Source organism: Chelon labrosus (genome assembly GCF_963514085.1).
Source record: "Chelon labrosus genome assembly, chromosome: 9".
NCBI lineage: Eukaryota > Metazoa > Chordata > Actinopteri > Mugiliformes > Mugilidae > Chelon > Chelon labrosus.
In genome coordinates, this window is record NC_140359.1 from 11,975,241 (window position 1) to 12,001,333 (window position 26,093).

Consider the following 26,093-nt stretch of genomic DNA (forward strand, 5'->3'; position numbering starts at 1 on the left):
GTAGCTCGTTTGTTATTTTATCAAAGTTTTAATATTGCACCATTGATCATTTTGAAACCTCAATCTAATCTAGTTCCCTTTGTCTTCGAGCCAGCAGGCGGCAGTGTGTCTCAGGTTTAAGCCCCTCCTCTCAATATTGTAGTGCTCCTGGGGACCCCTTTAGGGACTCCTCGGAGACACAATAACTTCTGTAAGTCTGCAGGAAGAAATTTGTATCACATTCAAGTGCTTTAGGTTGGATATGCAGTCACAATCTCAGCGGTAGCTTGATTGTATACAGTATTTAAGCAATGCTATTTCCATCTGCCTCTGCAGCAGGCCAAAACAAATATAATTAAATACAATTTTTGCATGACTATACTGTTTTTCCTGAGATGCTATCAGCTGTGTAGTCTTTTCAGTTTGTTTTGATTAAGTCATGTGTGGGACAGGACTGACTCCTTGTACTCTGGGAACTGTAACACATTATCAAAATACTAACAAACGCCTGCACCAGAGTCCATCCAACCATGGGAAGCTTTTTGATAATGATTCGATTGATGCTGATCAATTTCAATTAATCCATGTATAATGACATACTGTAGAATATAATACCTTACCAACTTCATACAGATCATTAGGTTGATAAATAACGTTTACAGAAAATAGTGTTACAAAGCAATTGTGTCTGATAAAAATGATGATAATAGTAAAGGGAAAACACTGATTTATAAGTTTATTCTGAGTTCCTCACATTTAAGATGGTCCACTTGGAGGAGTGATACAAAGCTATACAAAGAGAGCAGTTTAGGGGTTAGGCATCTTGCTCAAGGTCACTTCAGCAGTGGATATAAAACGAATTTGATCCAGTCACATTCTCAAATCTCCAGCCTGGAAGGTTCTCATCATAACCTCTGTTTCCGACAGTACCTGAACGCATCAGCACTTCCTCTCTTTCAAGCCGCCCCTGCTCAGCTCTCGGTAGGACTGGAGGGGCTGCCCGCTGGACGAACGACAGCCTACCAGGGGGAGAAAAAAAAAAAAACACCATGTGAAGAAAAGGTGTATAAAAAGGGACACGGATAACGTAAACTACCCTTGTTGAGGACGTATTGACTCGTCTCTCCGCTGCTGGGTCAGCGTTTTTATCGGCTCGGCAGAGAGCGGATGGATAGAGCGGGCGAGGAGCAGGACAGTCTCACCCACGGTAAGACCTCACCGTCCGCCCCGTTCACATTGTGTCCGTGTCCGTCAACCGCTGGCTCGGGGGTGAGGAAGAGGATTCACCGGGTGAACCTCCGAGCCCCTCTTATCATCACAATTTAGCCAGTTAGCTAGGTGGTGAAAGTTGACAACTATTGACCAAGCCATCGTTTAAAAGTTGTACACGCCGAGCTGCTACGTGTCCCAACCATAACTTAATTTAAGAGTGAAAAAAAAAGAAAGACTGTAACAAAAAGCTGTTGTAATATGTCTAATTTTATCCGTCACTCGCTTCCTCTGTTGGTTCCTGTTTTGCGGTGATTAAAGTCTTGAAAAGTCTTTAAGAAATGTGGTGGGGACAGTGGCCAATGCAAACCCATAAATAATCATCTCCTTGCATTTGACACACATTCTTTAACCTCAGCATTACTTAATGTGCACCGACTACTCACACTTCATGTTAGTGTGGTGGTTTAGTTTGTATTAAGGTTGCCATGTGTCAAGTACTCATATATTTTATTCTGTTACAAGTAAAAATCCTATATGACAAACATTACCTAAGTAAAAATGATTAATTCTACCTCAAAATAGAGTCTGAGTTCTGAGTTTTAGTATTGGATTACTAATGTATGCAAACAATAGCTGACTGAAGTAGATGTGCTAGTTTTAAACAACTATCAGTCCTAACATTAAGACATAAAAGTGATTGTGATGAATGATTCATGACCTTTATCGTCATTATACATAGCACTGTGAAATTCAGTTTGGCTACTCTATTACAAGACAACTAGACAGATAACATAAAAGTGCATAATGTCTTCATTATTAAATGTGTCGGAAGCAGAAGAAATGGGCAAGTGCAAGAATGTGATCGACTTTTACGAGGGCCGTATTGTGATGGCTACACAACTGGGTCAGAGCATCTCTAAAACTGCAGCTCTTCTGACGCGTTCCTGGTCTGCAGTGTGCAGTATCAGCATCAGGGTCACGGACGGCCAAGGCTCCTTGTTGCAAGTGGGGGAGTGAACGCTGCCTCATGTGGTCCGAATCCAACAGACGAGCTACTAAAACTTAAATTGCTGAACAGATTAATGCTGGTTCAGAAAGAAAGGTTTCAGAACCCACAGTGCATCACAGTTTGCGTCACAGTTTGTTTTGTACGCAGACCAGTCAGGGTGGTGATCCTGGCGCACTGCCGAAAGCGCCTACAATGCCTACATGAGCATCAAAACCCAAGCATTGTTGCAGACCATGTACACATTCCCATGGTAACGGTATTATCTGATGGCTGTGGCCTCTTTCAGCTGGATAATGCTCCCTGCCTCAAAGAAAAAATGTTTCAGCAATGGCTGGAGGAACACATCAAGTTTAAGGCGTGGTGTGTTTAAAGTTTAAACTCCCCAAATTTAATCGAGCATCTGTGGGACGTGCTGGACAAAGCAGTTGGGACCTCCATGGAGGAGGTCCCACATCGCTCTCAAAGGATCTGCTTCTAACGTCTTGGTGCTAGATACCACAGCACACCTTCAGAGGTCTAGTGGAATCCATGCTTTGACACGTCAAGCCTTTTTTGGTGGAAAATGTGGAGACCTACACAACAGGTGGACATAATGTTATGGTTGATAGGTGTATACTGGACAGCACATTGTATCTTATATCAGGATATAATCTGCAGTAAAGTAATGTAGAGGAGTCCAACTTTCTATGATCCACGTTGTGGAAGAAGATGAAGATAAGAATTAAAATATTAAAGTATTAAAGTAAAGATTAAAATAATCAATAGCAAAGATTTATGCCACAGAAGAGTTGTGACTACAATAGGTCGGTTCCGAGTTAGCTAATAAAGGGAACACATGGCTTACTGTTTGTTACACTGCCAAAGTAAAGGGTGATTTTACAGCCGAGGAATGTGTGATGGTCTGTCCCGCTTTGACTCCAGGGTTTCCTTCACATCTGTTTGATATACAGAAGCTCTGAAATCAGGAAAATATGAGAGCGAGGGAAGGAGTCCCTGGTTAATCGGAAATATATCAAGTCCGCAAGGAGTGGCGCAGCCTTGTGATCGGTGCAATTTCCAGAGGTTGAGTGCAGCCCGAAGGTGTCCACAACATTTTATGTCCTTATGACATGTTAGTTAGTAGCAGTTTGACCCTTTTAATGGTCGAGGAATGTGAATAAAAACATAGCCTGAGGTGGGGTTATAATAAAGACTGATGGATCGTCCCATCACAGGGCATCTATAACACAGTATAATCGGCAAGCCTTGCGTGATGGAAGTCTACTTAAAGTTTTGATGGAGATTTATCAGCTGAGCACTTGAGAACGTAGTGGCACAATTCAAGCTGAAGTGGGTGAACCAGCTGATGTTACGCCACAGTGTATTTTGTGGCCTATAGAAATGACCAAATCCTTGTCTGGTGATTGTACGCTGCTTTGTTTATGAGCTGAAGAGGTTTGTTGTTGTCCTTGGCTAAAATGGTGACTAATTGTCTTGTCAAGACAATGGTTGTTATGTGTGTGTGGTTTCGTTGGTTTCCACTACAGTCCGGAGATTTGTGCATGAAGCAGTGATTAAAAAAAAAAAATCTACATTCTCAGGGCCTGACTGAGCCTGACATGGACATTTACAGCAACTGTTGTTTAAAAATAGACATTCTTTGGGTCATATGGTCAGACTTCATTGAGTGAAATCTTGTCTGCAAAGGACAAGGAGAAAGCTGTGGTGCTGCGAGTGTTTGTGTCCAACAAATGTGCAATTGAAGCCTTTTTTTTTTTTTCTGCACTGTCATTTCCTACACCACTGTGAGCTTGTGTGTGCAGGTGTGTCCATTTGACCTTTCTGTGTGTTTGTGTGTCTTTCTTACGTTGTGGAACATAATTCAGCTAACACAACTGCACTGTGACACACCTCTTTAGAACTTATATCATTTTAGTGATGAATGCAAGTCAGTGTAAAAGTGACACACAGCTGTGTGTGAGTGTCCGTGGCTTCAGTTCACATTGTGCTACTCTTCTCCGTCTGTGTGAAATAAAAGGAGTTAAAGCTCGAGTTAGACTCCTCTCCTTCTTCCCTACTGTAATTGGTGCCATCTGTTTTGGCTGTGGCAGGAGAGTCTGAGGAATGTTGTGATCCATTATTCACGACCTCTTTCGTTAACTTGGACTAGGGCAACCAGTGTCACTCGGCGCCATTCATCACCACGGTCCAGACCAAACCAGCCAGGGGATATGTTTGGAGTAATAGATTAATAGTATTTTTTTTTTCCAGACCCTCTCCCAGGATTTTTAGCTGGAGATCCAGGAGTTAAGATGTTTGCCTGTTTCCCAAGAATTAGCGACATGGCTTCCTTTGCCTCCTACTGTTTTTACTTGTAGTTTTATGTGCTCTTTTTAGCGTCTCCTTCTTCCTCCTCTTTGACCTCTTCTGTCTGAAGTCTTTTTCAATCACTCCCACGTTTCATCCCTTCAACACTTTATTATGCCTATGCGTTATGGGGCCGTTGTACCTCCAGCTGAGTTTCTCTGTGTGAGAAAATGCAAATATTTAAACTGTGTGTGGTTCAAACGTTTTTACTGACTAGAAATTCATAATAGACAAACATGAGTCCGACACCACTGCTGTGAAGTGGTCAGTTTTACAGACTAAGACAGTCGTTGTCTGAGGTCCACACGCAAACATCCTAAGTGTCTGAATCCACTTTATTCTTACTCTCTGTCTGCCCTCTTTCTCCTTCAGGTAGCAGACGCATATACCATGCCGACGAGCGATGGCCCCAGCCACTTCCCTGTCTTTGCGGCTCCGCCCCACAGCAACCATCCGAGGTGTCCGGGCTATGTTCCCGGGCGGGTGGCTCCAGTCCGCTCACCGCCACCTGCCAAAGCTCCGCCACCTCCGCCAATCAAACCTCACGGCCCGCGGCTGGAGCAGCAAACCACGTTCATCTCCTCAGAGGAGAACCAGCGTAGGGGACGTGCTCAGAGAAAGAACACCCTGATCTGCTTTGGGGTGTCTGTGGTTGCTTTCTTACTCACGCTGATCCTTGTACTTAGTCTCAAAAGTGGGCATGAACTAGATGGTGGGTATTACAGATGATGCTACTTTTTATGATTTGTTTGTGTGATTCCTGTGCATTTGTATGTAATTTTGGGTCATGTTTACAGAGAATTGTCCAGACCACGACCTATCTCTAAGTAGCTGGAATCCAGGTCACCAACCAGATAAGGCTGTTGTTGTCAGGAGGGGTAGTTTGTTTAAATTGGATGCTTCTGCTACCTTCCAATCACTTACCATTCAGTCAGGAGGTAAGAACATTCTGAGTTATATCTGTCATAGATTCACACTTAATGTTAAATAGCAGATCAAGTTCAGTTTTTGAACTTCATGAAGGACACAACATACAGCAAGCAAAAACTCAGGTTTGTTTCCTCTGACTTCTCACAGGTCGGGTAGTTTTTGCAGACAATGCTGAAGGCACCAAAAACATAACCTTGAGAACTCATCACATCCTCATAGAAGATGGTGGAGCCCTTCATATCGGCTCACCCAAATGTCGCTACCGCTCTCGTGCCACAATTGCCCTTATTGGCCGCTCTGACAGTAAGGTTGTCCCTGAGGTCCCTGGCCTGGGTCGCAAGTTCATCGGCGTTAGAAGTGGTGGAACTCTGGAGCTCCATGGCACTGAGAGAGTTTCCTGGTCTTTTCTGACCCGAAGCATCCCGGCCACCGGGCTGGCCGCAGGGGATCACGTCTTCCAGAAGAACTTCAGCCGAGGCATCAACCTGCGTGTGGTGGATCAGGACACCGCTGCTGTGCTGCTCTCCGAACGCTACGACACACATGAGTCCCGTAATGACAGTCAGCGGCTCACCCAGCTGCTTCTTTCCCTGCCGGCTGGGCGCATCGTCACGCTGGCTGTAGGAGACTCGGCCGTCAAAAGTCTTTTGGAGGAAACCAAGAAGGCCATTCAAGAGAAACTCGGCAGCAGCTTTGTTTATGATCTCAAATACAGGTAAACACTGCTGCTATAAGATGTCTTGAAAACCTGTTAATTATGTACTTTTTAAATGCTAATACACAGGAATTGTTTCTTGTTGACCTGGTCGGTGTGTCTTTTGTCAGACTGTGCGAACATAGGTGTGACGTGTATAGTGTGTACTTGTGGCTCAGTTTGTGTCAGCTCTCAGAGAGTTTGTGTTGCGTTTCCATGGTGTGATGTTAAGTGCAGGGGTTTGGAATTACCTTGTTTACTCTTGGTCTCCTGGGACTGATTAGGAAGGTTAATGTGTTTTTGTTAAAGTGTACTCACTCACCGTTGAAGCCTCAATACTTGGACTGACAATATCGTCATTTGTTCCAGCCTCCCTTGTAAAAATTTCCCAATCCTTTTTCATTTGGGATGTCCTCTTGAATCATTTCTAGTAATTTGTCTTCCTGTTTCCCTTGTGTTTTCCGCTGTATCCGCACTCCGGCAGAAAAGGAAACGCGCACAGGATAACGGGGTTACGGTCACAGTTTCCAGGATTTGTGTAAAATGTGGTGTTGAGGACAGTTTTTACGTCCCTCAAGCTTATTCCCTTATAATGACAGATACTAGAAATGGGTGCATTCTTGCTCACATGGACTAGTGCTAGAACTGAAGCACACAAAATGAGAGAAGTGGGTTTTAATTTTACACTATGTCTTTTCTTAGTGTCACTCTTATGTCTAAGTTTAGTCTTTCAGATCACTTTGTTATTTGCAGCTTGGCCTGGCTGGGTCCTAAAGTAGACTGAAAAGCCAAGTGCTGAGCCAGATTCCCCAGTGTCATGTTTCATCTCTGGAGATGGATGCCAAGGCCGCACAGATGTTTTGAAACAAATCCCCTCAAATCCTCAGCAGTGCCGCACAAATGGATCAGACGATCGTCTTCTGTGCACGCACAGAGGTGCTCGTGTGTGTGTACCTCAAAGTTAAGGTTGTGCTGATCCTTTTACCATTTATTTCTATATTAGCTTCGTGTGGATTGGCTTGCACTAGGAGGAATTTATGAGACAGTTTAATATCGTATTAAAGTCACACTACGGCAGGCCGAGGGGTTTTAGGCTGAAATAGCTGGGTGGCAAAGACATGTGACATACATGACTGAGCGTAATGGTGAAGTTTCGATTAGTTTGCGTTGTGATATATGTTCTGGAGAAACGCCAGATACTTGAGTATGAATTGTGGTGCTTGTTTTTTCAGAATTTTTCATTATTGTGTCAGAACATGCACCCCTTGTGACCTCAAGCATGACCCACATACGTCCGAGTTTCCACAGTTTTATATCATTGTCGTCAACCAGCCTTCCTGTCATACACACACAAATGTGTCCTGGCTCGTGCCTGTTGACCCCTCTGTCTTTAATCTTCGTCTCTCAGGAGAGCATTCACACAAGAGTAAACACACGTCCCGCAGTGAATTCACTTTCAACCTCAACACATTTTCTGTTCCGGTCAAACAATGAGGTTGTTAAAGTGTTATTGAAACAAGGACGTGGCAAAAAGAAAAAGTGAACAACTGCTCACTCCTTTTTCCTTTGTGTGACACTCACTTTTGGACTCTGTTTGAGTCATAAAGTGCACACTCACACAGGCTGCACATTGTCAGCCTGGAGAGCTTTATTTTGTTCCACAGCAGGACAAACACTGAAAGCTACATACTGGTGTTGTAATGACCCTGCACAGTGTATCCCCAGATGGATACTGTTTGTGTATCAGTGGGGTGCACTCTTAGATCGCACATGGTCTCTCTCATCAGCAAAAAGATGTGTTTAGATTATTATTATGTCAGCAAAAGGAGACAGATTGTACACATGCTGGAGTTGACACCATCACAAACTGTTGCTAACGTTCAAGAGGATTTTATAGGTAAACACTGGATTTTGGAAAATATTTTTGTTGTGGTTTATTTTATTTTTTTTGCGATTTGGTCATTTCCAAGTTGGTTCTCTGTTGATGTTTGGACTCATACAGTTAATACAAATTTTTCTAAAAAGCAAGAAGTCATTCTTAAGAACCAAAGGGCGTGACATTTGAAAAATCTACGACCGACATTCACAGTACACTGTCTTGTTTTAAATCATACGTCCTCAATAGCGCGTCCACTCCCATTCGCCGTCCACACCCTTGAGTTCCTCGGCTGAAATGATTTCAGTCTCTATTTATTTAAACGTTGCAAACTCGTTTAAAAAACATGTTCTTGACGTTTCTATTTTATAAGATAGTGTGCAATGGAGAAGGGAGGACATGGAATAAAAGATGAAAATGTTTTTGGGATGTGTCAGGTACACCCATTATTCCTCTGAGCCGTATGAACACCCCTCCTGGAATCTCCAGTATGTCCTTCAGTTTTCTACCTTTCATTGATTTACTTGACATTCACTTGATATTCATTTACCTTCTCCTCTTTCAAATCTATCCTGCTTGGGGCTTACCTCATTCATTTCTTTTAGGCGCTTTATAAACCGTGATGCCTGATACAAGGAGACCCTCCAGCACTACAATGCTTAATTCATTTACAAGATGTTATGTAAACTTGCTAGAAATATTTTTCAGTTCGCTTGTTATGTTGTTATGGTCATAAGTCAGAAATAATTAGTTATGTTTGATAAAGAGTTATAATCTCATTGATAGCATGACTGTGGGTAAAGTAAGTTTGTAGGTCTGTGATTGAATGTGAGCCAAGTAAAAGTTATGTAATAAAGAAACTGGAGATGAGTTTTAGCTTTGGTCCATTTCATTATCAGAAAACATCATGGAAAATGGAGGCCCAGAACGTTTGTTGTTCTTTAATATGGATGCATGAAACTCACGACTCCATCTCCTATCTTTCTTTCCATCCCTTTGGTCTCTACAGACAGGCGTGGGCTTTGGTGTCCGTGGTAGGCGGCGGTAACGCTTCATGCTCAGAGGATGTGAGAGAACATGAAAACCACGACACGGGAGGGAGGGCTGTGGCAAGACGCAACTTCACTACTGTGGACGGAGTGGGCTTCTCGGTGACCGCCTACAGCGAGTGGACAACCGGTGAGAAACACCTCATGATGGAATCAGTTTGTAACCATTAAGACATGTATGATTAACAATTAAAAATTATATAAGAGATATGGATACTGGAGAGTTAATATCCTCTCAAAGACAAATTTATATAGGTTGCACATATGGAGAATGAAGTTCATTAAATGGGATCATTTTTGCATTTATTTATTTATTCCTAACAAAAGGGTGCAGTATACATTTTATAGACAATAATTAAACATTTTGTTCGGTCGTCTTAAACTCTGCCTCATGTTAAATACTAAATGCTTTACCTCCTAGGCTTCCCCGTCTCTGGCTTCCAGGTGGATGCCGTGGATCAGGTGGTGCTAAACCTGCAGGACGAAGTGCAGAAAACCTGGAAACCAGGGGATGAAATCGTAGTTGCCAGTACGGATTACTCCATGCACCAGGCTGAAGAGTTTACCCTGCTGCCCTGCTCTCACTGTACCAGCAGACAAGTCAGGATACAAGGTGAGAGAGAGAAGGCAGTATTGTACATATAGAGATTATAGGTTTGGTTTCTTCAGCTGCATAAAAGTTCCTTTGGCTGCATCATTGTCCTATGAACGTCTACTCTACTTGTGTGGGTTTGTGGGGATGAGCATCCTGAACTGGTCTTAAATTGGCAACACGTTCACTGTCCTCATTTCCTTTTATCGATTCTAGAAGATAATAGAAGTTGTTCATTCATTAAAAATTATGTCACTCATGTTTACACTGCTGGAAATGAGCAAAAACTGTTTCACATTGTGGCTTCATTTCATGAATAGAGATGACAACAGAGTTGCAATGCTTGTAAAATGCTCGTTTTAAGAAAGGGTGGAAGCATCTTGCGCAACAGTTGTTGAAATTCCAGCAATAGCATGTATTTGACACAGCACAAGTGCCTCCACAAGTACAAATATTCTCTCATTTCATCCATTTTAGATCATGGCAAATAGATAGTTGCTGTAGCTAGCTCTTAGGCTGTAGCCAGCTAGATTCTTTCTTCAGCTTCAAGCCTTTTACACATGCTACAGAGGGAAGGAAAGTAACTTGTGATGCTGAGAGTCCCCTCCAAATTTGCAGACCTGAATCACTTGGTGAATCAAGTTTGCAAAATGCAGAAAATGTTTCTTCATTTTCTTTACTCTGCGTTCACACTGTGTTCTGAGATAATAAAATGGCTGCAGTGACACTGAAAACCTGCATTGCAAATTTTCCCACTGTGGGATGAATGAAGGATGGGATGATCTTAAATCATCTTATCTTTAAAGGATTACCTTATTTTCCACACACAGCATATTGATCAGGAATCAAAAGGTAATAAGTCAAAAAATCCATAAGGGGATTGTTCTAAATTACTCATTATTTCTATATTTGAGGTACAACCACCAACAGTTCTCAGATACTGTTAAGTAGGATAAAAATAAGTATTAAAGGAGGAAATGTGGGAAGTGAAGTGCACACGTCTATTTTGAGAAAACTAGTGAGTCATGTTGTACCAAGAAAAGCAGAAGATGACAAAGAAGATCTTACACTTATACACTTACACTTGTAGTCGATAAATATAATTAGCAGATGTAATGCTATTAATCCGTATGTCTGGAGGGATCTCATTTCCCTTTTAAGCTGTTCTAGTGATGTAAGATTGTTGATGGAGGCTTAGAAGAAATTGCCAGCCCATGTTTTATGATTAACTTCTTTTTACAATAACCACACGTCTTGTGTGGTTTTGGTTATCTTTGCTTCACGTCCCCCGACCTTAATTTTTCCAGATTTTTTTCCTGACCTCATCCTCCTATTATTAACAAATAACAACTCCCTTCCTGGAGGGAAGGGTGTGTTTTTTTTTTTTTTTTTTTTTTTTTTTATCAGTTTTTGTTTTCTGCTTTAGGAAAGGCTGAGCAGCTGGAGTACTGCTAAACATTTTCACTGGCAGCTGCACCCAGTGGGCAAGGGTACTTTCCGCATCATTGAAGAACTGATTATTTAGTTTCTTATGCATTTGAGTTATTTTGCGTTAACATGTCTGTCTCTTTGGCTGGTTGGTACAAGGGAATGGTTGGTTGTCAATGTTTGTGTATGTGCTGCTAAGCATACTTCCTGTGGTTAACAGTTGCATGCATGCTACCATATCTTCAGAAACAAACTCTCTCAGTTTATCTCACAACCTGATTTTCCTGTGTTTTATTTTTAAGCTGCTATTTCATTGTATTTCAATATGACATTTGCCACCTCAGAAGAAGTTTCCTTCACACAAAATAATATCTTACACCATTTCCTGGTTTTGTCCATTCATTCAGCTGATTTATCTTTAATAATGTCAGTCTATTAAAGCATTTGACCAATAATCTACCTGTGTGTGTGTGTGTGCGTTTCTCAGGGAAGCCTCAGTATAACCATGTTGGAGAAATCGTAGATGGAGTGGACATGCGTGCTGAAGTGGGTCTGCTCTCCAGAAACATACTCATCTATGGGGAAATGGAAAATTCCTGCTATGGAAACAACATGTGCCAGTTCTACAGCCACGACACCTATGGAGGCCACATCAAGGTGTGTCTTGTTCAGACTGCACTTAATGACTGTATTTGCATGTTTCTATATGACTTTAATCTCACTGTGTGCGGTAATCAGTTTGATAGTTTCCATACTGCAAAGTGTAAAGCATAGTGTTGCTGCTGTCCTAAATGAGAGTCATTATTCATGTTATTTAGTTTATATAAAGCTCTCCCTCCCCCTTTTTCTTTCAGTCTCTCTTTTTCTTTCAAGTTTTAATTTTGATGCTTGACATGACTGATTATAGTCATGTTCAGCAATAAGTGGAGCATCATGTCCTTCCTGACCTACACTGGTCTCTATATAGTCAACGAGTTCACTGTCATTTTGTAAATGATGGTTGAATACCATTCAGTGGTGGCAAATACACATTCCTAGGTCTCTATGTAATTTGTCCCCCTTGTGCTAAACAACATTTTTTTTTACATGTTTTTCACCATTATCAACTTAAGCATGTCTCCAACAAAAACACTTCCACTTATATTACACAGTGTGCCTTTTAACACATTGCCCCATCTAGATACGAAGCTTTTCCCATGCTACTTACTGTGGAAACAATGCGTGTGCATGTCCAAGTCAGAAAGAGAGCAAGGCAGCTGGTCAGTGTGTACAGCGTGTGTTTGAGTGTGTTTGAGTTCACTGAAAGGATTGGCCAATACCTCCTTAACAGGAACCAGACCCTGTAGATTATGCCATACCCACAAAAAGACCTCCTAGAGAGCATTGTACAGCATATTTGTGTTGAGTTATTTGTTGCCATTCGTGTTTGACTGTTTTCTGTGTGCATTTCTAAGATTTGTGTGTTTAATTTGTAACGCGTGCTTCTATATCTAACATCTCTTCTTCATCAACATCGGTGGTAGTGGTGGAACACTTAAACTAGAAAATACAGAGAATCATTTTTGAATTTTGAATTCATGTCTTCCAACATTTTCAGATCTTTGGCAACTTCTCGTCTGTGCATCTGTCCCACGTTGAGCTGAAGAACATGGGTCAGCAGGGCGTACTAGGCAGCTACCCTGTCCACTTTCACATGTGCGGGGACGTTGATCAGAAGGGAGGTTACCGGGAGCCCACCTATGTGGACGGACTCTCCATACACCACTCCTTCTCCCGCTGTCTCACCGTTCATGCCACCGATGGTCTGCTGGTTAGTAAAGTGTGTGTGCGGTGTGTGTGTGTGTAGAATAAGTAAGTAGGAACAGCAGATGTGGACACTAATGAGTACCATGTGATACTGGCTGTTTGTCTGAGCACTCATCATTTGCAGCTCCTATCACCAGATTACTGTAATTGTTTGTTTCCCTCTTTCTGTTTCTTCCTCCCATTTTTCCTTAAATCTTGTTTGTCAGTGTTTCCTGTCTTTCTCAATTACATAACGTTTTGAAGTGCTAAACAACAGTTTGTGTTCTCTATATTTATTGGTCAAACAAAAAAAAAACAAGATTAGTTCATTTTAAGTGTGTTTGCTAAACTGTGTCTGTGTGGGGCATGGGTATTTGTGTCACTGAGATTCTCTGTGATTTAAACTCCTTCTTGACGTCAAACTGTAGTACGTTTGTTCCTGTGGCCATAGGACCAAAGCATTCTTCCTAACTGCACAGAGGAAATTTAATTCAAAGTTCCTGATATCATTGTTTGCTGTTTTTCCTTTTTCCTACAGGCTCTGTGACCCTATGGGTATTTTTTTGATGTATCTTTTCGATGGCCCTCTTTAGACCATCTTTCTGTCATGATAAAAATGTTCTTAGTGGGGGATTCATTCAGGAATTTTAAGTACTTATAAGGACAGGCACATCTAGCTGTTGGAACGTACTGTATTTTCCTGTGGGAACTTAAGCTGCCAAGATGGACTAAAAAAATGCTCTAGCCCTTTTGTTTACCAAGATTATTTGCATATTTGGGCGAAAACTACATTTTCCATTGATAGGGGTGGGCTGTAAAAGGACACAGTACTGATTTTATTTTTCTTTCCTGCGAAGAACTCATGCCAAGCTGCAGTCCCTTTGTGCTCTTCATAGCTCTTCTTTTTATGCCTCCGCGTTGGCAACGGCTGAGTCGGGCGTCATTTATGTTTCTGGTTGTCCGTATGGATGTACGCACATCCCATTCTTGTGAAGGACAAATCTCAGCAACGCCTTCAGGGAATTTCCCGCAGATTTTGCAATGTTCCCTTGGACTCAAGGATGAACTCATTATAACTTGGTGGTCAAAAGTCACTGCGACCTCACAAAACATGTTTTTGGCCATAACTAAGGAATTTATGTTTATTATGAAAACATTTCACACTAATGTCTAATGGCATGTTGGTCTACTGCATCACTCTGGACAAACATAGATGTGAACTGCAGACTGGTTGGGAGAGGCATCCATCTGTGAGGCACTAACGTCTTTTGTGCTCTTCTTTCTTTGACTCAGGTGAAGAACACTATAGGCTATGACACACTGGGCCACTGTTTTTTCCTCGAGGATGGTATCGAGCAGCGCAACACTTTCTACCACAACCTCGGCCTGATGACCCGACCTGGGACTCTGTTACCCACTGATCGCAATGAGACCATGTGCACCAGTCTCAAGGACAAAGTTTACAAGGGCTACACTCCCTCACCCAGTACAGAGTGCAAGTAAGAGATGAGGATGATGACTTTGTATGTTTCTGTTTAGTTTTAAGGTTGGAAAAAGCGTCTATTTCGACTGAAAAATCCTGAGTTGTAGTTAATCGCTATTAAGTGCGTGGCTTTTATCCTGAGATTTAAGAAGGGAAATGATTTTTTTCACTTCTAAACGTATCCATGTCAGTGTCACAGTAAATCGCTGACTCTGGAGTCAGCGTGAGAAACGTTGAGATAACGCAGACATCGCTTGAGAGAGAACAGATGGTCTGCGTCTGTGTGTGTGTGAGAGATATTGGCAGACTGGTTTTATCCGTGAAATAACAACCTCTCCTCTTTCTATGGGATGTTTTTATGTCATACCAGGAGAGAGAAAAGTGCCTCTGTAAGTGAAGCAGCAAGGCACGTTTCCAGGAGTTTGTGTGTGTGTGCCTTGTGAGTGTTGGCAGAACTGTGTTAGGCCAGTGTTTATGTTAGGAAAGTGGATTATTGTAGGAATTTAGGAAGATCCCAATGTTCTTTGGTCTCTGTCCCTTCTTTATTAATCAAAGTTCCTGATGTGCCGATATGCACTGCCTTTTTAATATATTTTTGTGTGTGTGTGTCTTTTTGTTTCTGTGTGTGTGTGTGTGCTGTGGTGGGGTTGTTTTGCAGGGCAGTCTCAACCTTCTGGATTGCCAATCCCAACAACAACTTCATCAGCAATGCAGCTGCTGGTTCTCAGGTAATAACACTGGAATTTTGTAGGAAAACACAAATGATTAAGAAAAAAAAAGTGACACCACAAACAAGAGCCTCTTATTGATATATTAACTCTTGTGTATGTGAAGCTTCACTGGCTTCACTGTTGTCTGAACATAACATAATAAAGAAAGATTTCCAGCCTCATAATAAAGTGATCCGCCAATAAAATGTGAATTAACCGACTTTAGTTTTTGATAGAGGGACGCAATAACAACAAGATCCCTTGTTTTTTATTTCAGCACAAACATTGTGGAGGTCCCCAGAGGAGGGTTATGTAGCATAATGGGTATCTGTGTGATCTAGGTTGTCTGATCTGGTGCAATCTTCATTAAACCACCAAGCTCAAGTAAACTCCTGCATCGGGTTTATTCTTGTTACAAGACCAGCATAAGAATAGTATGACCTACTACTAGTATGGCCTACTACCACCTCTATATTGACCCCATAAAAGCCTAGATGATATACTATTTGTCTTGTTTATTTCTCTACTCTTCTTTCCTATTCCAGGATGCTGGCATATGGTTTGTGTTCCACAGCTCTTCCACTGGAGACTCTCACGGGTTGGTACCAGAAACCAAGGCAGAGCTCACTCCTCTGGGGATTTTTTACAATAACCGTGTTCACTCCAACTTTAAGGTATCATCAGTATTGATTTTTTTATTTATTGTGCTTTCTTCCCCATTTACATTATGTTATACCTTGCGGTGCCAGAGCACTCTGTGTGGTCTCCTTCGGCCTCTGTGTTACATAGAAACGTGGGAATCAAGTATAACTTGTAAATAAATATTGTAATTCTCTTCTTATTCACTTGTTTTCCTCCAAAAAAGGCTTAGATAGACACACATGCAGACACTCTCACCCAGACGTGTGAGTTGGCCCTACAATGGTGCTCTGTTATGTAATGACAGAAGCCGGGCAGGTGAACTGTAAGTTCTTTGTCCAGTCTGACCACAGCAGCCTCTCTTATGGTGGAAGGAGCCCCGGGGTTTAAGACTATACCTCGCTTATACCACAAGACCAACTCAGAGCACAGGTTTCCATATACCTAAGACACATAAACAAACACAGAGAGACATATAACATTTTCCTTTTATTTGTTTTACAGTTCCGATTTTAAATATACAAACTAAATAATATATTATAATGTATAGGAAGGTGTAATGTATATATGCAGACTCCATAAATTAGTCACATGAATTTGTTTCTTTTTCCAACATTACCCAGAACAGCACTGAGTCCATAAATTTAAATTTGGTGCATTTATGACTGCCTCAGCTACCACACTATAAAATATACAAGTAGACTTGTTTATATGAGTCCAGCAGACGTAGACTTGTGCCCCTTTGTCCATCTTTTACTATAGTTTTACAGAAAACTCTGAATTTATTTTGGTTTTACATTCATATTCCTAGGCAGGGCTGTTCATTGATAAAGGTGTGAAGACGACTAATGCCAGCACTGCTGACCCTCGGGAATACCTTTGTCTAGACAACAGTGCCAGGTGCGTATGTGTGGATCATTTTACATTTTTATTAGTATACAGTCTGTCATTTGGGCTGTGCAAAGAGATTATAGTTTATTACCAATCAGGGACATCTTGATTAGTTAGCTGTGACTGTTTATTAATTAATAATGAACTAAACATATAAACCTGTAAAGCTTAAAACTGTTAAAGGGCCTATGGTTGGTTATCATATACATTGTGCTACACAGCTACATGTGTAAATATGAAGGTATTCGTGGTTTACTAATGTATTTGTTTAATGCCACTGCCAATAACTGGGTATGAATGAAGTTATTTATAGCTCTGTGTTGCATATCTACTAGGATATGGCCATTGACAGGGATAGATAGATGGCTTTAGAGTGTGTTGCTGCGTTTTTGTGGAGGGTCTGTCAAGTTTGTGTTGACAGAGAAAACAAGGCTTCGCAGATAGAGTTTCCAGTCCGCAGCTCCCAACCCAAATAGAGCCCTCAACTAGATGGAAAAAATCCTATGTGTCCACTGAGACTGCTGGCTGCACTCTGTGTATATCTGTGGGTGTGTGTGTGTGTGCAGAGGTATGAGGAGAATGATTTTAAATGTTAAAATGTGTGGAGTTGAGAGAGAGAGAGTGTTGTGTCATAGATATTGGACAGTAACGATTCACAGAGGTTTTGTCAAGCTCCACATTTGTGAAGCACTTTGGTCCCTAACAAGGTATTTTCAGAACTAATAGGCCAAAGTGTCACCTTTAACCTAAAAAGAAATGTTTTTTAGTTGCTTTCAAGACGCACTATCAACGTTGGGCAAGTTGTGTTCCATAATATAAAGGGTGGTTGGACAAAAGCTTTTCTTAGAACACTCATGTTCCCAAGAGGCATAAAACCGTTTGTATTTTCAGTAATGATGTTGTATCTTTTCCCGTAATGCTACTCTCAGGATGCAGCGTGGGAGGCAACGAGCATAGAGCTTTAAACTTTTAGTCCTGTTGTCAATTATGCTATTTGCAGATTTATAGCATAATGATTTAATAACTATAAAATAATCAGTGCGCTTGTGTTATGTTGTGCATGAGACCTACACGAGGAACACATGAATGGAAAGTCACAAGGGCAAAAGTAGAAAAGTGTGTGTATTTACATGTGTGTGCTTTCAGATTCCGACCACACCAAAATGCTGACCCGAGTCGTCCTCGGGTGGCGGCAGTTATCGACACCCTGATCTCCTTCAAGAACAACGACTTAGGAGCTTGGATCCGAGGTGGAGACATAGTCATCCAGAACTCTGGGTGAGTCGGCTCGTAGACTATGATTCAGTTCACGTCACCCTGGCAGCCGGCTCGTAGTCTCCAACAGAACGGAGGGCCAGAGGTTTCTGATTAAAAGTCAAAGAATGGTGTCATCGAAGCATAAACTGGGATGATCGTTTGTGCTGAAAATATGATTTAACTCCGATGCAAATCTTTGTGGTGACAGCATCTGCTGTTTGTAATGAATTTATGGTTTAATGTTTTGTGAATTAGCTGATGTAATACTTAATTATCACATGTTTTCACTCTGTTAAATAGGCATCGAGGTCATTTCTTGTCTTTACTATATTATTTCCTAAATCCTGGCTCAGTCATAGAATCCGCTCTGTGTTTGAGTATATTGAGTGAATAAGATTGACTCTCTGTACAGAACCGTTCATTAACGGACATTTAATAAGATTTACATATGATTCTTTTATTTCTTTCTGAACAGATTTGCCGATAATGGAGTTGGATTGTCCTTTGCCAGGTATGTACATATTTGCTTTTCTCCTCTTGCAAGAGTGATTTGCCAGAAACCAGACTTTAAATTTGCTTTGTGCTGGCTTCATCCCTAAAAAAGCAGATATTGTCATACACATGTTTACATACTGTATGTGTGTGGTATAATGCTATACACTCATATACTTTTTATTCTCCAGTGATGGCAGCTACCCTAAGGATGAAGGATCCAGTCAGGAGGTGACACAGTCCCTGTTTGTGGGTGAGAGCCGGAACAGAGGAACTAACGGAGGACAGAATAAATACTGGGGAGTCGGAGGGGTTGATGGAAAGTCGAGGACCTTGCCTAGAAACAGGTGAGAGGGAGCAAATGTGAGGCATTGAGGGGAAAAGTCTAAATCCAACTGAGTTTTCTCTGGATTTGTAGTGGAACGAGTTGGAGGAGATGCCAAAAAGAAAATATGCTGGGAAAAACAAATAAGGAACATGGTTGAACAGATGGACAGATGAGGCAGCTACAGCTGCTTATAGCTGTAGGAGAACTTCTCTAAGTCTGAAAGGAAGTTCTGTTTTCACTGACTTCCTTCTAGTGATATTTTAGGCAATTTACAAAATACTGTGGTGGTATCACTTACAAGGTTTCTTAGGAAAGCAGAATTTGGTTACATTCGGACGGAGCTCCCTGCTGTTTCGTCTAGATGTCACACTTTCCGTACTTTGGTGTCCCCTTTAACAGGTAGACCAGACAAAGTCTTTAATTGGACTTTTTTACATTGCAAGTTTATAGACTAACCCCAGAAGTTTCTCTCTTAAATAATCCTGAGGGATAGTCTGAGTTTTGCATCCTCAGGTTCTCCAGGCAGCTTTCTCTGTTTCTTTCAGTCTTTTTCTGCTGTTTAGATATTGTTATACAAGAGTAAACTGGCGTATTGCTGCCTTTTTTTAGTTTGTGACCACTGCGTTGCAACTTTACAGCCATTTTACGGGCTTTCTGACCGCACGGTGACATCTGGCACGTTCGGCTTGTCTGTCGTCATTGTGGTTACCGCCAAAGCTGCTGACACTTGTTGTTTCTTGCCAGGGAATGGTTCTTTTACTCAGTTTACATTTAATCACGCTGTCAGTTGTCTTGCTTAGATGTTTTGCTTAGATGTCCCTTCTCTAAATCTACCGTAGGACATTCCCAATCCGAGGTTTCCAGATCTATGATGGTCCAGTGCGGCTCACACAGATTACATTTCGTGGATTCATCCCTACTCCAGAGCGTTATACCAGTGCTGTGGGATTCAGCTTGAAGAACACCTGGCAGCTCACCCCACGAAACAACCTGTCCCAGCTCAGCTTCCACTCTAATGTGAGTAAACATCTAGATTTGCTACGACTTCACTTGACGGACCATTGGCTCATTTGATAGTTGAGGGTTTTATAAATATATGTGTAATTTAAGCTCTACCTTGACCCAGTGTTCCATTCTTTTGGTTTGCTAGTGGTCATAGATCAGATTAAAGACCTCTCTGAAGGAGAAGAGGGAGTTGTTTGAGAAAGACAGAAGTCAGGAAAAGAAAAGGAAAGGGAACCCTCTTCAGAGACAGTCTGGTGGAGATATTTTGTAAATCACTGGTGCCCTCTGGTGGTGGCACAGAACAGTGCACTGGCTTTGTCTAAATGCAACTCTATTCAGCTCTTTAATCTCTTGAACCTTAATATCACTATTATACTCATCTATCTCAATAAGGCAGCTCCCCTGTTCCTCCAAATGAAGTCCCTACCTGACAAACATTCATAATGACTGGGAAATGACCAGCCATTAGAGACGAAACGCCAGGCTGTATTATATTTCCATCTCACATACACCGACCGAGATTATCACGCTGGAAATCAGGCAGAGCAAATAGCTACCTCACACTGATCAAAAATAATTACTGAGCATTAGCAGGTGAATTTCACAGTGCAACCCAAACAGACATTTACTGGCGGTTCAACTGAAGCGTGCATTGGAATTTATAAATCATGATAACATTTCTAAAATGCATATATGGTGTCATTTACATCTATATCCTAACTATAAACTATATCCTCAGATGAGTCTGCGAGCATTCTTTGGTCGCCCTGGACAGTGGTTTGAAGAAAACGACCTGGACGGCGACAAAAACTCCATCTTTCACGATGTGGACGGGTCAGTGACGGGTTATAGAGACACCTACGTTGTCCGAGCAGACAATTACCTGATCCAGCACCCTGGCTGTGTGAAAATGTCCGAGTGGAATGGAGTGACCTGCAGCGGCCGCTACTCTCAGGTACCGGACATGAGGGTCAGCACCTCATTGTCGCGCTGTGCTTCTGTACACTCCCCCTGACCCTTCCACTCCATGACTTCCTATTTCCACTCAGGTTTACGTGCAAACTCAGGGAGCTCCCAGCCTCAGTTTATCCATCAGCAGAGATGAATACCCCGACGCTCCTCTGGTACTGAGGGGGATTAACAGCCAGGGGGCGCCGTCTCAACAGTACCAGCCCATCCTGATGATGAGCAAGAGCTACACTCTGCACTGGAGTGGACCAGCGCCCAAAGAAGTCGTCCTCTCGCTCATTAACTTTGACAAGTGAGTAACAAGTATCAGCAGCATGCGTGTCATGGGATAATTTTAATTGAATTTAATCCGTTTAAGCACTTTTTGTTTGTTATATTTTAACAAACCAGAATATAGCAATGTGTTTTTATAGTCCCCAATGAAGTAGTTTAACGTCCTTCATTTTCTCTCACTCAGAGATGACTGGGTGCTGGTGGGACTCTGTTACCCATCGGACACTACATTTCAGATCATGGCCGACATCAACAACAGGCAAAGCAACACCTTCGATGACATCACAGACTACGGCACTGTGTCGTCTCTCGCACAGCTGGAGAAGAAACCGATGGACAGGAAGTACTTCTTTGATCAAACTTCTGGGTGAGAGATCAAAAATCCAATATTCAGTTTACACTTGTTTCTCTTTTGACCCTCTGACACACTCTTGGACTTGAATGCACCATCTCAGTCTGAAACATGATTTAAGATTTAAGTTCTCCCAAGTGCCTGAAAGTTTATTTTTCTCTCAGCTTACTGTGGCTCTACCTTCGGGCCCGGCATGGCCGTGACGGTCATAGCTACTGTTCAGTGAAAGGCTGCGAAAGAGTGAAGGTCATGGCCACTACATCCTCCAAACAGACCTGTAACTGTACAGCCAAAGCCTACCCGAAATACTCCAAGACTCCTTCTGCAGTGGTGCCTATGCCGGCTTTGAACACACAGCCCTGCAAAGGCTGTGGTGCTAAACAGGTTCGTCTTGCTACGTTTAAAACTACTAATCAGATTTAATCACAAGCCGCCATTGTTGATCAGCGTGTTCTGTCTCAGCTTGTTTTTTCTAGTGAGCCGTGGACCTCCTATCTTCGGACACAAGTCAAGTCTCTCAGCGTCAAAGAGCCGAAAAGAGATACTGTGTCCTTTATCACTGTGAGCATATTAGGCCGCAGAAAAGAAATACAAACGATGGGTGTATAATTAGAGCTTCAACCTAATTTTTTTCCTGCCATCCACCAGGTGAATAAGGTGACCATGCCCTTCTCACAACCTGGGTTTTTCCTGGTCTCTGTGGACGCCTGTTCTGGAAAAGTCTCCAAGAACACCTCATTTGCCGAGATGGACGCCAAGATGGAACAGTACCTCAAGAGTGGAATACCAAAGAGGTGAGTCAGGGAAAACAAGATACAGAATTTCCTCAAACTGTGTCCGGAGCTTTAATCCTACAGGCCTTAATTTGAGGCAGGCTTGTATTTGAGGCAGGTATTTATTTATAGTTGTCTCTTTATCAGTATAATAATAATCATGATCTTTGGTTCAAAGCCTCACTTTGATTTGTTGCTGTTACTGTAACAATTTCAAATAAATGCATTTTTATTAGCTGAAACCAAGCATTTTGTAGCAGTGCTTTTATTGTGAAACATTTACAAGCATAGCATATTTAGCAAAAAACATCAATATCTTGAATAAAAGTGGTAGAAGTATACATTATTCTCGACTAGCATGCACGTTTTATGAGAGACACCAGGAGTTCACCCTCAGCCATTTCTCATAGACATTCACGCTTAATTTACAGACCTGTTTGTTCCTCCAGGTCAATCGTGCTCTTGGCAACACGAGGTCAGCCAAAAGGCCTGGTTGGTCTGGCACCATATCTGGTCTCCTTGGGTATAGCTAAAGCTGCTGATCTGCACAATAAAGGTTAGTGACGTGTTTCCCTTTTCTTTCTTTGTCTAATAACTGTACGTTAAGTTTCTTCTTTTTCTCATGCACTCTTATTACTGCATCTCACCACAGAGAGTCTGGCACTTTGGGGGTTCCACGGTGGTTCTTCACCTCCTTCGTGGGTTTCACTACAAACCGGGCAAGGGGATGACTTCCTGGGGCTGCAGGAGCGTTACTTGCCCCTGGGTTTGGAGGTGTACGGCTGTTTGCCACCTGCAGCTCAAACACGCAAAGACCTGGAGCTTCTCAAAAAAGCCACAGGACAACAATAACAACCAATGTGAACTTGTATAACTTATCTACCCAGAACTCTCTTGCACACAGATACACAAACACACAGTCAGCTGATGAATGTGAACTGCTGAACCTTTAATTTATTACCAAAGACAAGGATGTTTACCGATGGTATTTTATTATGAGCGGGGTGGATATTTTTGTGATTTTGTTTGTGTGTGTGTGTGCGCGTGTGTATGCGTCAGTTTGCCTTACGGGCCGCAAAATCAATGCACTTTCCTTTTAGAGACACAACCTGCCTTATCCGCCAAAGTTAACAAATGGAGCTTTACAGAAAAAGACGAACCCAAAACATCAACCAACCGAGCTTATTGTTTAGTATGTAGTAAATTAAAGTGGTTGACTCTGAAAACAAAGCATTAGATACACACAGGCCTGAAGGAAATTACTGAAATAAAATACATTGTTCCTGAAATTAGACCATGTTTGGCTGGAATAAAGTGGATTAGAAGCGAATGGCATTTCATCTGAAAATGAATTGAAGCCAAACATTAAAATCTAGTCCAATAAATCAACACCAATACGTTAGGTGTCACAGAATATCTTTATTTTAAACCAAATCATAACAAGCCATATTCATATTAGTATTTACCTAGACTCATTTGATCTAGCCGTTCTAACATACAAGACTCCATTACATAGAGTAGTTACTGCGTTGTATTCTTTACTAAAATCTTTAACTGGAAAACCTCCTCTGACCATCGTGCAGCTGTTCAACTAAAGACTTTAAGCACCTTTTTATGGATTCCTTCATGGACTTACTGGATCTTTATTTATCTTTTCAGCGTGATGATCTCTCCACTGCTGGCCACATGTGCAGCACAAATATATATATTACTTCTTTTGTTTGTTTTCTCAAACAGTTGAATGTTTTACCTTTCGTCTGCCTCATTCCTGATTTTTTATTTTTTTTTGTAATTCTATGTGCATTATTGCCAAAATAGTATGCTGGTATAATTACAGGATGCCTTTTTAGTGTTTGTATCCGGACTGTATATTAGTGAGCCGCAAGTGCATACGGATCATACACCAGCTGTAAGGTGTGCCCAGCTCTGTGTTGACACTATATAATCTTTTACTGGGTGTATGGATGTGAGCAGGGCTCCCCCACTGAGCAGTATGCGTACCTATTTGTGACTGTGTGAGCTTATGACCGAACACATGAGATGGAGGGACGAAATGACCTTGTTGCCTTTTAACCACTCTACTGTTAAAAAGAGCAAAAGAAAGAGAAATATATAGCAATCCCTTTGCCTTTTGTTCAATAGATACTTTGAATGCGCAGGGAGTTCCTAACGTGTTTTTATTAGAAGTGTAAATAACTTAAACTGTACATGCAATGGAAGACAGGTTGTCAATAATGTATGTATTTTGCTGTGTTTTCTTAACTGATAAATCATTAGAAAAATGCAGCATTTGTCATGAAATTGCCAATTAAATAAACACCTATGCTTTGTGGTAACATCCCTTTTCAGCGTTTGCTTGCAGCGGCTGCTCGAGGACGTCTTCTCCTGTTGTTACAAGTTTAAAAATTACGAAAACGGCTCTTCTTATTCGATGTTTTGTTATCTGCATCAATTAGACTATTTCACCACTTGGGGGTAGCCTAGTATTTTTGAGCAATTCTCTCTTCCTACTCTGAAATTAATTTTAGCAAAAATACATTTTTTCTATCTGACATGCTTAAATTAAGGCAGTGCAGTAAATTTTGTGTGTGTGTGTGTGTGTATTTCAGGAATATTCAGAGCATCTCTTTTTCAGCTCTGGTAGCTCTTAATACTACCATCAGTAGCTTTGGCCTAAAAAATACCAAATTGAGTTTTAATTAAGCTCTGGAGATCACAGCTCCATCTTCTATTAAATATTTTTAGGTGCATGGTGAAAATTCATAAAACCGTGTAGTTGGCATTATGGATGAGTTAGGGAGGAAAATTATGAATCCTTTATCCACAAGAGGAAACAAAATGATATGCAAGGTCAATGGTCAAATAAAAGTTTATAAATTCAGCACTCATATTGAGACTACAGTGATTGTTTCTGCATGTGCTCATCTGCATTGTTGGCATTGAGGAATAAGGTTATCAAAACTCACAGCCTAAAGAAATACAGTGCAGTCCTAACAGAGCACTTAGCCCACCATATGGCTCGGAGAGTGAATTTACTTGTCCATAAGAAGACTGACTGCTCCCACACACTTCACACCATTCCAGAAATTAGAAAGGACAGATTGGAGTGACACAGTTTGCAGGCAAAACGATGCACATGAGGACAGCAGCTCGCTCTGACACCCAGGCATCTGCCATAAGGACATTAAAACATACACGCACGCACATTTGTGGGTTTACACTGCGTCTTCTGTCTTCACTGCAGAACCCTGCTTTTTTTTTTTTTTTAGGTTGATTTAGACTAATGTAAACTTTTACACTGAGACACTGTCATCCGGGAGGACAGCGAGGATGTTTCCGTCAGATCTGACATTGCTGCAACATATTTCAAAAGCTTTGTATGGGGTGACATTTGTGTCTTTTTTTTTTTTTTTAATCCTTTGATGACTGTGTTCCCATGTCATGTGGACGGACTGAGCATTCTGAGTTTTAATTATGCAATACTCAGTCTTTTGAACTGTGCAAATACATTTAGAGAAATGCCACGGCTAAAAATATGACACTAGAGACTCGAGTCTGCTGAAGTGTGGGCGCTTGCCTTTAGTGTTGTACTGTATATTGTTTTCAAGAGGAGAGTATAGCAACGGCAACTCGTGCTCTTCTACACGGTGACACATCAGTTATTGTTATCTTTGTTATTTGTTGTAGTTTTAACACAACTCTTATTATTGGATTTTTTTCTATGAGAAAATGGTAAATGTGAAGGAGAGGAAAAAAGAATGATAAATAAATTAAAATATAATTGCGAACAAAATAGAAGCAGAGACAAATCTGCCCTGTGAGGCAGTACGCGTACGTGATTAAAGAGAGAAAGAAAAATAGTTTTTAGGTTGACTGGGTTATCTGTATCCCTTACACTGTGTAATTTAGAACAAAAGTCATCTAGGTAGAAGGTGGATAATACTTAAACTCAAAATGTGAGTGGCTCTTTGCATTTCATCTCGTCAAGCACTAGTTAATAATCACTATAAAATCAGTTTAC

At 41.4% G+C, this 26,093-nt stretch overlaps 1 protein-coding gene across 1 annotated transcript; it reads left to right on the forward strand.

Annotated features, from left to right (window-relative positions):
* The first annotated feature begins 971 nt into the window (after positions 1–971).
* On the forward strand, positions 972–24,410 carry cemip2 (cell migration inducing hyaluronidase 2). Its single transcript, XM_084551306.1, has 24 exons — positions 972–1,186; positions 4,919–5,258; positions 5,344–5,484; positions 5,624–6,191; positions 9,056–9,225; positions 9,517–9,708; positions 11,603–11,772; positions 12,713–12,925; positions 14,194–14,399; positions 15,042–15,111; positions 15,639–15,767; positions 16,544–16,632; positions 17,770–17,901; positions 18,356–18,391; positions 18,564–18,719; positions 19,540–19,717; positions 20,445–20,660; positions 20,755–20,966; positions 21,132–21,314; positions 21,464–21,683; positions 21,762–21,860; positions 21,948–22,093; positions 22,522–22,628; positions 22,725–24,410. Exons 2-24 carry the CDS (start codon positions 4,937–4,939, stop codon positions 22,922–22,924), a joined length of 4,155 nt encoding a protein of 1,384 aa, XP_084407432.1. The 5' UTR covers positions 972–1,186; positions 4,919–4,936; the 3' UTR covers positions 22,925–24,410.
* The last annotated feature ends 1,683 nt before the right edge of the window (positions 24,411–26,093 follow it).